Below are 16,572 nucleotides of genomic sequence, written 5' to 3' on the forward strand. Positions count from 1 at the left end.
TTCTAATACACTTTTAAATCAGCAAACACATGTCAGATAGTCATGGATCAGATGTTTGAAAAATTAATTTTAAACCATCCTTTGGTATTATTTTAAATCTCCTGGTTCATGAGTGTATGACTCATGCTCTTCTTTCCTTATCTGTTCTCTGAGAAGCTTTTAAAAAATTTGTTAACATCATTATTTCTGGAATATAACTTCTTGAAATGCAAATGCAAAATTAATGGATAATTAAAATTCTAATAATTAAAGCTTTTTGACAGTCTTTTTAAACCTCACAGTCTATAATTAAACTTAAAAAAAAACAGTTATAGGTATATTCTGATTATCAGTTCTTACTTTAGGCATTCACCTGCACAGTATTTGGGAATTCTGTCATGTGTTGTGTTTGTGAGAGTGTCCATGTGTAAATGTGCTGCTGGCCAGCTGAGTTTGTTTCCAGTCACATCCTGCGGAATACTGAATCATGTCAAATGTTGCCTAGTTTGCTTAAGACCACTTCAACATGAAAATCTACTGTAGTCTTAAAAATGGGAAAGCACTATTTTGGTTTACTTTCAGAATAAACCAAATAATTATTTATGCAAGTTAATTTGGTGGTTCCACGTATTTGATGATACACTTCGCTATTTGACCTCCAGATTCCTTTTCTTTTTAACGGTTCTAATTGGTTTGGATTTAGGGATCTTGCCAACACCTAGCAGGGCTGACAGTCAGTCTGGAGCTCTTGCACACAGCCGGAGCAGCAGCAAGGGGAGCGCAGAAGAAATCACGGCCCAGCCGAAGCACAAGGATCTGACTGTCAATGTGCGACAGAAGATGCTTCTGGACTACAATGTCTATATGGCCAAATGCATTCCACGGGAAAAGAAAAGCCCTTCAGGTAGTCCAGTCGTCAGTGCAGAGAGCAGCCCTACAGCTGTGAAAAAGGTAATACTTTCCCCCACCAAAAGATGCATCAGAGGTGGTATTATATATTGTCTTGCTAACTGTTGCTTTAAAAATAAGTTCTGTGGAGGAGAGGATAAGATATATATATATATATATATATATATATATATATATATATATATATATATATATATATATATAATATATGTAGATTAGATATATATACATATTTAATCTACAGTTTGGACCCAAATGTATTCATCACCATTTGACAACAGTTGCTTTTCACTGTAGCATGCGAAGGGGCCATAGATTTTCTTCACTAGGAGCAACACAGGTATATCCTAGAAAGCATTAGTCCCAAAAGAATTAGAAATTGCATCTTGACAGCTAATGCTTAAGATCAAAAGAATAAAAATCAGATCACTTCCCAGTAGTTTACTAATAATAGTACAAAGTTAATAACTTTTTATTGGTGTATATTCTAAAATAGATTGAACTAAAAGCATATTTTTGAGGCCTTGGCTTGCTGAAGCAATGTAAGTGCAATTTTAGTACATAGTAGTTGGTCTTCATTTTCTGCTGCCTCTGGAGAGCTGCACGACCTAAGATTCCTGACTACATCTGAACATGTTCCCTCATCCCCATGTGTGACTGGGATAGATTAATCCTATGACAAAAGTTTAAGTTAGATCTTGATTTTAGCAGTTTTTCCACATGGATATTACATTATAAATTCTGCTTAAGAAAGTGCTTAACCTCTTCAGTTCTTTCTTTGGGGGTGATGTCCTAGCCCTGTTGCCATGATCAGAGCCAGGAATTTGCCTTCAGCACCTTCCTGTGTAGCTGCAGTTTCGCGACAAGCGGGGCAGCTTTTACTGTGGTATCCCCACTGTTTGGCCTGATTGAGGGACAGAAGTGGACTTGGCTTTCGTATAGGACTACGGCTTGCTTTGGGTAAAGCCTGCTCTAAAAGGCCTAAGGCACAGATGGATTGGTCATACTTAATATGTATGGTTTCTGTTTTACAAATGTCTTTTAAAAGAGTGCCTGATGTGTTAGTCTTGCGCAGTACGTAACAGCCTAATAGTCCTGCCAATAGCAGTAAATATTTCTTGGAGCTCTTAGACTGCAGAGCTACTTGTTAAAACATCGATGAATCTTTCTTAACAAATGAAGCCATCATATAAAGTATGATCATTGGTTCATATGAAAATTGTAATTCGTGCCGTACATCTTTGTTGCCAGGCTTTGCTACAGCTTCCAGAAAAGGTGCGGGAGGCCGTGATACAGCGCGTGAATTAATGTGGCCCATGGCACCTAGGAAGGGAGGCTCTAGCCCCCAACAGCCCTGAGGCAGTGGAGAATTCACTGCTGAACCTGGCACGTGCCACACATTGTTCTATAAATACATAGCAGTGCTGGCAGGAAACGTGTGTCACACAATAAGCCACCAGCCCAGCAATTTCTGCCTGTGTGAGGCTGCAGCCACGGAGAGGAGTCATTGCTAAGAAATGCTCTTCAGCATTTTTAGAGCAACTGGATCATCTACCTGATTCCTCTCATAAAGCACTGCTTTTCTGCTGGCTGCAGACTTTCTGCCTATAATAATGAAAGGATAATTCTCCTTTCATTACAGGAAGTTGAGCTGTTAAATATGGTGTCTTTCGTTCATGCTGTTTTTCCTTCAAACTTCCTGGTTTGAAAGAGATCACAGCAGCATGTACACATTCCAGATTATTTCAGATGGCTTTGCTTTTATGTCTGTAATCAGTTATGCAACATCCTGGTATATAATATCAAGTGTTTTGAGATGGTCCTCAATGAACTAAGAAATAATCCTCTTGAACTGCAAACAAAACCTCTAATGTAGCAGAAGGAACAATACGTTTTTCTGAATCCAATATATGCACACCAGGAAGAAGTGTTCTTCCCTGTACTCTGTTTGTCTTTCTATTTGTGAACAGAATTTAAGGATGTGAGGTTGGGTGGTGTTCTAATATTTTTCCGATAAGCAAAAAGAATAGCTTAACTGTTCTTTGAGGCCCTACTGAGAAGGGAGTAGGTCGGTGTTAGACACTACACATTTGTATGTGGTTTGGGCTGGTCTGCACTCTGGTCTTATCTGGTTTTTCTACCAGCAGTTAAAATACTTACGACTTCCTTATTTCATTGCTTGAGGTGAATCTATATCTGTATGGTCTTATTCCCTCTGTGGCACGTCAGAATGATCACAAACAAGCTCATGTCGGGCCAGCTGACATGATTTTAAAGCTGCTTTCTGTGCTGAGTGTTTACTGTTTTGTAGCCATCCACTGAACTTCCCACTGCATATGAGGCTTTTTCTGACCGTAGTTTGCAGCTTTTCCAAAACTGAATAACTTGCTGTGTTTTCAGTTGCCAGATGCCCATGTAGCAGCTGAAGAAAAAGAAGAAGAAGAAGAAGAAGAACAGGAGGCATGGGTGAATGCTTTCGTTGGAAGAATATTTTGGGATTTTTTAGGAGAAAAGTATTGGTCTGATCTAGTGTCCAAGAAGATCCAGATGAAACTCAGCAAAATAAAGGTAACTACTCTAGGGTCTTGCACTCCTTGTTCCTGACAGAGGAAAACAAATATGGGCTTTGGGATCAGAAATAGTAGGAAAAAACCCCCACTAATTTAGATATCCAGGGCACTGTAAAAGACAAATGAGTAAATAAATGTGAATCAGATTTCCAGTTGAGTTTTGCCATCAATTTCACAGTAGGATCTTGACAACTTAGCTTTGTTGCCTTGGTTTCAAATGAACTACAGCTGAATTAACTATTTGTGTCTGCCAAGTTCCTATGTGAAAAGTGGAAGTATTACTGTATTTACTTAGGAATAAATAGAACTGCTTATAAAGTATTAAACCTTCCTGACATATGTCTCTAGAGCTAGTGCTATAGACCTACAGTGCTTTTGGTTTCCCCAAACACACATTAGAAATATGAATAGAAACTAAATGCAGATGCAGAACTCGAAGAAAATGAAGTCTGCTCTGAGAAGTGTTAGACTGCCTTTAAGGAGGAGGAGATGAGGGTGTTTGTAAACCTTATATAACTTTCAATATACGCTGCCTGCGGAAGAGGTCGATGGGAGTGACAGTCAGTGTACCAGCTGTCTGATGGGTGAAAGGATATAATTGTGTATCTGCTGCATAAGTTCAAAGGATGGAGGAGAACTGATGCTTTTGGATGACTTCAGGTCTTCCCTTTGCATTCTGTAGCCTTCTCAGAAGCAGCAGTTAATCACAGGGCTGTCCAGTCCCTGATGTTTGGGGAGGAGTTCACCCCGTCCTAAGGGCAAAGAAAGAGATACTCTTGCTGACAAGCTCTGAAATTTAGCTGCCCCCACCAGCTGTGAGATAGCATTGCTTGTGCTTTGGGGAAATAAGCAGTAACCTAATTCTATGCTGGCTATTTCCACAGTCATGACAGCAGGATATTCAAACATCTCATTGGAAACATTTCAATGGAAAGATAGGGAATGGGAGATGGATGTGTTTTGATAGATTAGCGCCCAATCTGTTCACAGCAGATAAGTATTTCTAGTTCAGAGAAGTTCTACAAAAAATACCATCACAGAAATGCAATGACTTTTGTAATACTAGAATTATAATTCAGATTTTAAGGCTAATGTGCCAGGGTAGAATTTACCAAAAATAAAAATAGCTAAGATTTTGATGTGACTACCACTATAAAATATACGACTGAACTTCAAAAACAAAGTCTTTAGTTTTTATTCACAGCAAAATAGGATTTATACTTTGTTATTTAGCCATTTATGTGCTTTGATGAAAAACCATACCAGTGATCTCAGTTAGAGTCAGTGGCAGGCTCTGAACTGAAATGTAGATTAAAAACATTTTCACTTCAAGTTCAGATGATAAATCTCTCCCTTAAAATATTACTTTGAAACTGACAAATGTGCAATTCTAGAATTTGAAGAAATTCATGTAATCATATTGGTATTCTTTCGCTGGTAATGTTTCAGCTCAATCCATTTTTAAAATCTAATGTCTTTCCAGTTTCAGGAAACAGTAATGTTTAGTTTCATAACATGGATTTTCTTATGTCCTTTTCTTTAGCTGCCATACTTTATGAATGAACTAACTCTAACTGAACTTGATATGGGGATAGCAGTGCCGAAGATCCTTCAAGCCTTCAAACCTTCTGTTGATCACAAAGGTAAAATAATTTCATTTTCAATTTTTGCCAGAACATGCCTTCATAACATCTAGAGCAGAATTTTAATGTCGTGTGTGTTCTACTTGAGGAAACGTATTCTTCATGAGAGCTCTTAAAAGCTCGTTTTTAGGAGATGCTAAGTGTTCTCTGTTTTCAGTAACAGTCACATCAGGCTTGGTATAATCATAATTGAAAGAAGCTATAGGAGTTAGAGAAATATGGGTGCCTTTCCACTTGAAATATGTAAGCAGTTACAGAAGTGCACATAAACTAAATGCACATACAACACAGGAGCAGATGCATGCCAGCATCTGTCATGCACTGCAGAGACCAATGCAGGTCTCATCAAGAGAGAGCTGGTTCTACAGCATAGCAGACAAGATGTGTCATGCTTCAAGAGTTGTTGTCCTGCTCTGAAACCTGTGATTCAGAAAAATACAATCCTAACAAACCAGAAAACAAAACTGAAGAATAAGATCCTCTGACTTCCCTCATCCCTTTATTTGCTTACCATATTGCAATGTCAGGCTGGAAGATGTAGTCAATCTGCAAGAGAATTACTTTGCTAATGGTGGAGAAGTTTCTAATTGGTCTAAGGGGAAGAACTCCCTTGGAGGACCTGTGGTGATGCAGCTGTGGCTTGCTTGGCAAACAGCTTTGGTTTAAACTTGCTTTTCTAACTTTTAGACAAAGATACCAAAATAAGGTCATTTCCAGATGAAGTTCATTAACACATGAACTGTCAGTGAGTCAATATGAACTTAATGCAATAGGTAGTGTGCTGGAGACCACTAGAGAGGCCCTAAATTACAGAGGAGCAAAGGGCCAAAACGCCAGCAAGTATCAATAACACAGAACATAGAGAGAGCAGTTGGTTAAAGTCGGAATAGGGAACCAGGTTATCTGTTGCTGATCTTTTCACCAATTTTCTTGCAACTTTTTAGAGTCAGATATTTACTTGACGACAGTTATTCATGCTTAGAATATTGTAATTTCTCATATGTATTACTGGCATAAGTAACTTTTATAAAATTCACTGACATACCCAGAATGAATTTAAGTGCTTTGCTTACATTACAGTTTTACAATTTTAGCTTACGCTAAACAAATCATAAGGGCATCAGTCTCCTGTGCAAAATGTGTGCGTAGCTTGTTTCCCTTTGCATTGCGCCGTGTTGCAGGAATATTGAACCACAATAGTAGGTGTGTACAGGGGTGAATTTCTCCCTGCAGTTTTCTTTAAGGTTATTTTTTTTTTATGGAGAGGTTATCTGAGTCAAACAGATGTACATGTTTTTTGAATTCCTTTGTTCCTGTTCTAATGATTTCAGTTATAAGTGAGGACTGCAGTTCTAAGTCACGAGATGGGATTTAGGAGATTGCTGGATGTTTGCTTCACTAGTTAATTACTGACAATACCGGTGGGAACAGTTAACTCCTTCAGGTCCTTGTTCAGATGAACTGTGACATGGGAGATTTTGTAATCCTTGTCATTTGACAATATGAAGGAAATCACATGTAGACTCTTAGTATCTGAATGTTTCTTAGGAACTTGCAGTAAGTGTCAATTCATAATTCATTTTGCAGTAGTTCTTAAAAGAATGTATATAAATAAGGATATCATGATTGCACAGTTTTATTTCCAAAAGAATGACTTGCTAGTATATTGGCATATGAAGTACTCCCACCTAAAAGAAAATAATCTTAACGGAAAAAAACTCCAGGCTAATATCCAGAATTAAAGCTTTTAGGGTTTTTTTTAGAACCTATTTGAGACCATCCTTGTGAAGCAGGGAAATGTGGCCAGTTACTGGATGTGAAGGACTATGCTTTTTTCATCCAGTAAACATACATGCTTTTCTATCAGTGCTTGATTAAAAGAGGACTAGAACAAGAAAAAGAGAGAGAGTTTATAGGGCTATAAGTAAAGATGATAACAGACAATATTTACAAAAAAAAAATCCTGTTGATACAGTTCTATTTGGGTGACAACATATGCTCTAGTATTTACTGTTCTTCTGTCAAGGCTAGAGAACCAGATATCTGAATAAATTGTGCCATCTGCCCGGTTCTTCCCCCTTCCTCCTCCCCTATACCCCCCTGCTAGAAAAAGTGTATGAGCATTTCCTGGCCAGAAGGAATATCCTCTCTTGGTAATCTGGTTTTAATGGTTTCCTTTACTTAATTTGATCTAGCACTGGAGTTTGAGGCATGCTGACTCCCTGGCCCTGTGGAGGGTCTGCTGAGCTGCTGCGTTCTGCTTTCTGACGATCTTAGTAGTACTTCATTATTGGGGGGAAAAAATGTAAGCTTGTGTTTGAGTTCTTGTGTTTTGGTTGATAGAGCATTAAAGCATGACAGAAAAGAATAAACTATAAAATGAAGGGTTTTTTAATTATTATTTAAAAAAAGAATTTGTGTTAGTAAAGAAGCAGCTTCCTTCAGTACTGCTCCAGATGTATCAGCTGTCTTGATTCAAGTTTCTTAAGCAGTTACGGTGTGTACAAATTTAACTTTTTTTTATACTATTAAAATAAAGTGATCATCACTTATTGATAATTCTAGGACTTTGGATTGATTTGGAAATGTCCTACAATGGGTCTTTTCTAATGACCCTGGAGACCAAAATGAACTTGACTAAACTGGGTAAAGAGCCTCTTGGTGAAGCACTGAAAGTTGGAGAGATCGGCAAAGAAGGGTAAGATACTGCAGTGATGCAGTCAAATGAAAGTTTTTATACTGGGTAAAGCTAAGATCTCCATGTGCATATGTAGCTCTGGCTCTGTCATTCCATATGCTTATATCTACATGATAGTTTTCCTGTTAAATTGTTGGGGATGTTAGCTTTGGTACTACAAGCGCTGGGTGACATATACCCTAATGTGACTTTATTGACACGCAAATCCATTTCTACTGGAGTGTATTCAGCCATTCTCTCTGTGAATGTATCTGTGTTAGCCCATCAAGGTATGCTTGAATGGCTGGTTATTACTTGAATATAATGCACTGAATGTAACATTTTTCCAAAAGTAATTTATGGGAAGACTTTTTTACCCTGTTGATTCATTTCTCACTTTTAAATAATTACGGAATGTAAATAGGCTATAATTGTTATGCAGAGACTTTCTTAATAGCTTTATTGCACCATGGGAGTAATCACTCCCACTCTTCAGACTTCAGTTTTTCTCCTATTCTACTTCTGTTTAGCTGCTGTGTCTAAATGAAATCTCATAGATAAATTAGACAGTGCACAATACACATACTCTAACTTACCTAATCTGCATTTGTGCTCTTTCCCATTCATTTTTTATGATGTTGTTTGTATTGTATCAGTCTGTGGATTTGTACTAACCTGCTGAGTAGTATTTGTCAATTATCTGTCCCAGTAGCTGTGATGGGCTGACTCTTGTTTGTGCCGTGTAAAACCCTGTAGTGGTTTTTGTTCCACTACCTGTCAGAAAAGGAAGCAATCCTCGTGGGCAGCTTGTAAAGGCCAAGATCACAGCCCTCCCTAGGGCTTTGCGACCTTAACCTCAGGCAGAACTGTCCCAACATCCTCAAGGCCAACAACATCCCTAAATTGAGCATGTTCTGTGTTAGTCATTCTGCAGTCTAGGCTGACATTAAGTAATGATGAGGGTCCTAGAACTGTTGTGTTCCAAAGCAGCTGTTTCCCCTTCCAGCTACAGAAAGCAGAATGTCAGAATAGCTACTGAGAAATCTGCAATCCCTGAACAGCGAGTGGCCCCAGATTTAGTGTATATCCACTGCCAATAAATAAGAAAATATTCTCTAAATCTGATTTTTTTTTGCCTAGATATAAATGAATTGTGGACATTAAGCATTAAAATACTGGATAATTTTCATGCTTGTGTCATAGCTCTGACTAATTATTTTGAGATATTTTAAAAGAATTCTTATAATAGCACTACATTATAGTGCAGTTGTGAAAAGGAAATAGATGCAGAGGATCTGATGGACTGGTAGAATTTTTGAGGCTTTAAAATCAGTAGCCTAGATTCTGTTCTCATTGACACTGATTGAAATGAATATTTCTAAATTTGCATCAGTATTGCACTGCTAGCTGCGATCCTAAGTATTAAAGAGGCTTTTCAAAAAAATCCCTTTAATCTTGTCCACCGAAACATATAGGGGATGCAGAAGAAGTCTCTGCAGATGGAATTCTTATTTTTTTCTTCTCCCATCCCCTACAGTTTCCTTTGGGTGTGTTTTATATTTTTCCAGTGCAAGATGAATCTCAAAAATAATTAGTGAACAAATTGATTTCATATTTTAAAAATCAGTCCGATTTCCAGCTCAGCAATAAGCCCCCAGCAAAACAAATGTTAATGCCTGTAACTAGGCAACCAATTACTTGAACGTACAACCGATAAGTGAAACCTCACTGCTCCCTGCACTTGGTCTCGTGTCCTCCATGCTCGGGGCTGGCTGTCGTATGGCAGTTTTCACCAAAAGAGCAGCCTAATATATTGGAGTTTGCTCGAGGTTTTAATTGCTATTAGTTTTGATTTTTTTATTTCCTTGAACACAATAGATTTGTAGAAAAGTTTGATCCACATACACACTCTGTTCATTTTAATGGCTTTTCCAATTATCAATTGTTGAATGTGATGACAAACACAGAACTGTTCTGCGTGCGCTCGAGTCCATCATCGTGTTGTCTTTGTAAACCGTGCTTAGGATGCGATAAGCACAAACTCATTTATTTCATATAGCTAGAACAAATCTCCCTCATCCGGAAAGGGGAAGGAAGGGGAAACCCTGGTTTTTAAATGCACTTGTATATTGTCAATATAAAGCGAGATGGTTGGTTCAATACTGCAATGTGTTTTATCATTCCTGCTATATTACTTAAAATAGAACTGAATTACTAGCTTACTGTATTGCTTAAAATAGAACTGAAGTGTGCTGGAGTACAGTTTGATTATTGTCTGTACTGTCTGCACTCACAGGAAAATGCAAAGAAACTAGAGGGAGAGAACACTTTAATAGCTGATTTTATAAAATAAAATCAGGAGCAGGTCTCAACAGAAGAGAGATCAGGCAGACACAAGCAAGCTAACCCAAAGTTAGCACTGTAATTTCTTACCCCATCCACCCTTTCTGCCTGTATTGTACTATGTAAAAACAAACTGACAAATGGCAATTCATAAAATATTGTGCAATGAGCTCAGGAACAATGCTGCAGCTCCAAAGTGTTTTTCTTCCAATGTTTGTGTCATATAAACCATCCATTGTGTGCTGAGATCCAGTCAAATCTCACTAAAGCTCATTTATTGTTGCTTTGTTTAATGCAAGGAGATCTTGTGCTCTCAGCCAGGAGATACAAGCTTGTGGAGTCACTTTACAGGGTCTTAGACAAAACTGTGGATTTGGAAGAAAGTGACACTCTGGCCTTAAAAATGCACTGCCTGCTTCACCCAGCATGCTGTGACACACAGGAAAGTGAAGTGAGGTAACAGCCAGATAGAAAACGTATAGTTTGAATCTGACCTAAAAATAGGAACTTCTCTCTACTAGAAAAATCAGGTCCAGCCCTGCAATTTGGGCCAGTGACATGAATTTTTGTCCCTACCTCTCTTCTTTGGGAAGGTTGCTCTGACTGAAGTGCTCTTCTGCAGTTACAAAACATGTCTCTGCAGAGGAGGACGAGACTTGCAAGTGTCTGATTTCGTAGCTTGAACAGCAGATTCTTCAGCATAGAGAGGTTGTGGGCAATCCCTTGTTCAGACTGTTAGGAAGAAGTGCTGTGCATTGGCAACTTGTCCTTGAACTGTCCTTTTAAATTAGGGCTTCACACAGCTGAAAATTTGTTCAATGTACAGAGTAGCAGAGAGCAGCCCCAGCTCAGTGCATGTCCTGTGTGAGGTTACCAAATGCTTCAAATCTCCATGAACAGCACAGACTGTTTTGGGTGAGCTGCACAGGACTGGGCTGGGGGCCTGGCTGGGGTCCCCATGGCCCGAGCTCGTGGGACTGTTTCGCTGTATTGTGGTAGGTGCAGATCTGTTGATATGGAAGTGCATTCGCTGTTTCCTTCCCTAATTTGAAGTTGTTGGAGAGATTTGAATGCCTTTCTGTGTTTATGTCCATGTTTTTTTTCTAAAGCTAAAGTCTAAGAATTAGTTGCTACCATGTAATATGTTGAATTCTCTTTGAGAGCAGCACTTGTTTGGTTTTATTCCTGTTATTTCACTTTTCCCTTCCTCTCCCCATGATACCATTTGTGTTATTTCATCTTGAGTTCTCCTCAGGAAAAAAAAAGAAATCCATCGCTGTGAGAGGGTGTTCAGTATCTCTTCTCTTTACTTTCTAAGATTAAGAGTTTATAAAAAGGGAGGGGACATTTCAGAATCTAAAGTAGAAGTATGTGTAGCGGCAGCCAAAGAGCTGCGCATGGTGAATAGCTATGTAAGAATGTTGCATTTGACCTGGAAATTGCATTCTTTTAGTTTCAGGCCAAGGGTGTATTGTCTTGCAGACAGCGATGAGGAATCCTCCAGTGCTGGGTCTTCAGAAGAGGATGATGCTCCTGAGTTGGCAGGAGAGAAGCAGCAGACTCCAGGAGCAGAAGGGTAAAGTGTTTATGTAATTCTCACCCCACTCCTTTTTCTTTTTCATTTCCATACATGCTGGTATAAATGGTGTTCTGGTCCAGTTCTGTAATGTTCATTGCGATACAGGGTGCTTTCAAAATACGAGTATATTCAAGCAAAGAAGGCAGTAAAAGAAGGGACATGCTTCCCCAGCATGTCTTGGTAGCAACACCAAGAACAGAATTTTGTATGTGGGTGTGAAATGCACTGTTTAGACTGCATTTCTGCTGTTTCTACTGCTAAAGGATACCAGAATTAGACCAAGTAGAAGACTGCAGGATGACATGGAAATTTCTGACCTTGTCTTTGGACTAGCAAACCACCCTGTTTGGATACGTGTACTGATGCTGCTGATTCCCTATTTCCAGTGCATCCTTTTCTTTAAGGAAATGTCAGATATCTATTATTCAAGCCTGGCCTTCTCATCTAGTTTTCAAGTGTTTTTTCACTTGAAGGCTTTTGAGCATCTGGGCTGTGTAACACTGCCCTCTGTTGCTGCATCAGGAGAATTCCTAAGGGAATTTCTTAAAAGTCAGTTTTGCCACGTCATTCCCTATTTTTGGCTGCTGTTCTCTGACTTTTTTTTTTTTAATGTCTGATTGAGATTATAACGTGCAGTAGCTGATTTATAGGAAGCCTGAAATATGTCAGACAACCACAACATTTCCTATGTCTGATCATGTCTTGGTGATTTTACAGTGAATATACCTAAAGGCCTCATGATATTTTCAAAATATTTCAGGGAGTTTCCTTGGAATTTTGCTCCTAAACCTTTTGAAAACTATCTGATGAATTGTTGGAATTATTTCAATAGATTCTCTTCTTAGTAAATAATTATTTATGTGATCTATATATTTTTAAAAGATACGGAGACAAAGAGAGAGCAGAAAGAATTTTTAAGTAAAATCCTTTCTTGTGCCTTACAAAAACCTGCATTGCTACAATAGGACCTCATGAGAGAGTAAGTCTTTTGTTTGGGTAAAGATACAGGCAGCTTAAATCTAAAAGATGAAATTAATGCATCCATTCTATACCAGCTAAGGAGTTTCTTGTCTTTTCTGGCTACTAAACAGAATGGTCTCTAAAAACCTTTATGACCATTAATTTTTGCAAGATAGCAAAATGTCATTTCTTTTGCATGGCCATCTCTCCTATATTACATCAAAAGCCACAATCAGGCATGTTTAGCATGAAGAAATACCAAATATGCTATTCCTATAGGGTATATTCCATAAATGTGATAAATTTAAAAGCTGGGGCACTGTCTGACACTGTTGCCAGGAAAAATGGCCTCTATCTTTGCTGGCACAGTTACCCATTTCTGGAATGTCATTCCATGCACTACCAAAATCACCCTCCTCCTCTTTTTCAGCAACTTCCTACTCATTGTAAGTGCAGGAATACCCTAAGACAAAACGAAGATCTTCTTATTGGACATGATGTTAAATAGGTTGGACGTGATGATTGGGCCTTCTGTGCTGAAGATAATCTGCATATGTCTTAGCATATCTGTCTCTTCACTGTTTTCTTTGAACTGTAATAGACAAGTTGGCACTTCTCATACCAGCTTACTGTTAAATCATGCAAGTCTATTTGTGATTTTAATAAAAGATAGGAAAAAGAAAGAAGAAAAGATGACTTCCAGTGCCATCTGTGCAGGAGGAATGCTTAGACTGCTGGCAGGCTTGTAGCTGACAGTGCTGCTGTGTGCAGGCATCGGTAGATCCTGCTTGGACATGTCAGTATACATTTGTGCTTAGTTTATAGAACTCAAAACTCTGTTTACAGAGTTCATAAACCCTAATAATTTGACAGGAAAGCCTTGGGAGACTTAACAAACAGTAGGTTTAAGAAAATTTCCTGAATATATTTTATCCTGTTCTCTAATAACAGGTATGTTGGAGGACATCGGACAAGTAAGATCATGAGGATTGTGGATAAAATAACTAAGTCAAAATACTTTCAAAAAGCAACAGAGACTGAATTTATTAAGAAGAAAATTGAAGAGGTCTCCAATACTCCCTTGCTGCTAACAGTGGAAGTTCAGGAATGCCGAGGAACACTAGCAATTAACATTCCACCTCCACCTACGGACAGAGTATGGTAAGAGGATCTTGCTGCCCCACCGTGGAGTTTCAGCTGTGTGCTGGGGAACTGAAACCCAGGAAGAGGGGAAAATGCAACTGAAATGGGCGTTGGAAGAGGCGCAGTGTGAGCTGGTTATAACTTGGGCAGAACACTGAAGTCCCTGCTTGGTTGCAGTGTTGGTAATAAAGCCTTTCCTCTGCTCTCTTCAGGTACGGCTTTCGGAAACCTCCCTACCTGGAGCTAAAAGCTCGGCCAAAGCTTGGTGAGAGAGAAGTGACCCTGGTCCATGTAACTGACTGGATAGAGAAGAAACTGGAACAAGAGTTTCAGGTATGTTTCTTTGGTAACATTTTCATTTAGTTAATGATACTTTTGGTTTAGAGTCTCTTTTTGTTTGGTTGGTTTTAAGTCTGCTGTTTCATTCAGGACTACTGAATGAAACTCTGGGAGAGAATCACTTATTTGGAAATCTGCTGTGTTTAATTGAACAAATCAGAAAACTGAAGGTTTAGAGTGACAGATGAAGTGTAACTTAATTTAACTCCCTCTTTTTCACAGAAAATCTTTGTCATGCCAAACATGGATGATGTTTATATTCCTTTAATGCACTCAGCCATGGATCCCCGCTCTTCTACATGCCCTCCTAAAGATCTGACCACGGAGGACCCTGATCAACCATGACATGTGAAGACTCTTGTGGTTTACAGTATTACAAAATTTATTCTCATGGTTTTATGAACTGTGCTCTAGTTCTCATCCTTAACTTGTGCCACTTTTTTTTTTTCCCCTCTCCCCCCAGGCCCAAGAACTGCCTATGACCATAACCATAACCATACCTTTGTGCTCACTTGCCTGGTTATAGTTCCTGTGTCCTTCAGCTAGATGAAGTTTCATTCCATTTAGCAGTTGATTTATTTTGCTGCTGTAAGGATTTTAATGTGGAAGATAAAATGATCTATTCTTTGGGGGAGGAAAAAATCTGGCTGTCACAGATCAAGGAGCTTGATGATACACCTTTTGTTCAGCTAGTATTTTCATGCTACATTAATGTGCATTATAGCCTTGAAAGGTTGTTTGGCAGCAAAGGAACTGCATGCCAAATAGAAAAAATCCTAAGTAAGGAATGAATTTATAAAACTGGAAGAATATTTTTTTTCTTTCTCAGGCAGTTGGAGGTGTAGAATGAACTGTTTTATGTTCTTTCACTTCTGCAGTCAATAGCTTGTGTCAAGCGATCGAAATATAAGATGCTTTCAGGAGAAAAGAATGTAAATTGGATGTATAGGTAATATTGTGATTCAATGTGGTATATACATATTGCTTTTTTCATATGGAACTTGTGCTTTTTTTGGGGAAGCAAGTAGCCATAAAACACACACATACAACTATCAGTGAAGGTGGGGACTGTCACTTTTGTGACTGAGATGAAAGTTGGCAAAGCCATGAGACCAAACTATAGCAAGCCGCCTTATAGTGAGGTACAATCACCACGGTCCATGATTAATTCTGAATGTTTAAAGACATGAGCACACACATAAAATGTCTAATACTGCACATGACCAGAAGTACTTAGTTACCCTACTGTGTATAGAGCCTCTTGCTACAATGAAACACACCAAGTTTCTTTTATAAATATATATATATAGGAGAGTTTGTTGCTGTGAGTCTCTTCCATTGCACTGTGTTTACCTGCAAAGCATGGGACCAAACTCTCGTCTGTTACAGCCATACAACTGCACTGACTTCAAATCACTTGATGTTTGTGAAAAATAGAGCTGTAACTGAAAGACTTTGACCCCTATGCGTTGGTTTCTTGGCGTTTGTGAAATAGGAATTCAAGCATTTGCAGTTGTTCAAGCTGATCATAAGCTGGTTGTGATGTAATTAAAGACTGTTTCTGCTAATTAATGGCCAAAACTAAAGGGGGAGGAGGAAACTGCCTTTTATTTCTATCTGGTATGATGATTCAGGAGTAAATGTATGCATTAAATGAAGATTTGAACACTACATATCCACTATTTAACATGTGTAACATTTTTCTGAACTCAGTGTTGCCAACTGTTCATGGATGTCAGAAAACATTTTAGTTTACAGAGAAGGTGAGTTTTGACTCTCCTTTTATAACATAATTTGTTTTTTCTTTTTAAAAGTAATTTTTTAAGAACTCTTTTGTATGTTGTGTTGTCACATTTGATGTAAATCAAAATTTCCATGTGTAAGTTGATGATTTACCATCTCTAAATGAAGATATTATATTGAAGGTTTTTTAAACAGCACCTTGCCTGAAACATAAAAGAAAACTAGCATTTAATATATTTAAAATTAATTCTATATTTGAACACCTATTTTGGTTACCTTTAATTGAAATTAGTAGGTTGTATTTGTTACCTGAACTCCTCCTTGACCATTCCAGGCTGTGTATATTCTGGATTTTGCTCTGATTATGTAGGCATTATTTGCCTTTCATGAAGTCTGCATGTCTTGTACGCAGGTCTTTTATATGATTTAATTTCTATGTGCAATAACTGAAGTCAAAGGACTAGATGCACTAATGTGTAAACAGATTTAGACTATTACACAAGATTGTCATATTGCACTTCATAAACTGTGGGTAACTACAATCTGCTTGCTTTGTTTTATTAAATAAATTTATCCCCCGTGAAACAATTACTCAAACTTATTTCTCCGCAATGCTTGGCCTCTGTCTTCTGCAAGTTATTTCTAAAGCTTCTTAAGATTAGTGTCAAAGACTGAGGTTTTTCAGAT

At 38.3% G+C, this 16,572-nt stretch overlaps 1 protein-coding gene across 2 annotated transcripts in view; it reads left to right on the forward strand.

The window, feature by feature from the left end:
* The window catches only part of TEX2 (testis expressed 2), a 45,684-nt gene extending 29,208 nt beyond the window's left edge, over window positions 1–16,476 (forward strand). Inside the window, exons 5-12 of one of the 2 annotated variants that reach the window (XM_088537886.1) lie at window positions 683–930; window positions 3,289–3,456; window positions 5,002–5,101; window positions 7,667–7,799; window positions 11,575–11,697; window positions 13,612–13,821; window positions 14,016–14,136; window positions 14,365–16,476. In XM_088537886.1, coding sequence (XP_088394012.1) covers window positions 683–930; window positions 3,289–3,456; window positions 5,002–5,101; window positions 7,667–7,799; window positions 11,575–11,697; window positions 13,612–13,821; window positions 14,016–14,136; window positions 14,365–14,487 — 1,226 coding nt within the window. In that variant the 3' untranslated portion in view covers window positions 14,488–16,476. Of the gene's footprint in view, window positions 1–682; window positions 931–3,288; window positions 3,457–5,001; window positions 5,102–7,666; window positions 7,800–11,574; window positions 11,698–13,611; window positions 13,822–14,015; window positions 14,137–14,364 lie in introns of those variants that run through there. The other variant, XR_015914099.1, reaches the window with a different exon arrangement.
* Window positions 16,477–16,572: the final 96 nt, after the last annotated feature.

This window comes from Tinamus guttatus, unplaced genomic scaffold, assembly GCF_059628265.1.
Source record: "Tinamus guttatus ecotype Peru unplaced genomic scaffold, ASM5962826v1 Tinamus_guttatus_pri_ptg000045l, whole genome shotgun sequence".
NCBI lineage: Eukaryota > Metazoa > Chordata > Aves > Tinamiformes > Tinamidae > Tinamus > Tinamus guttatus.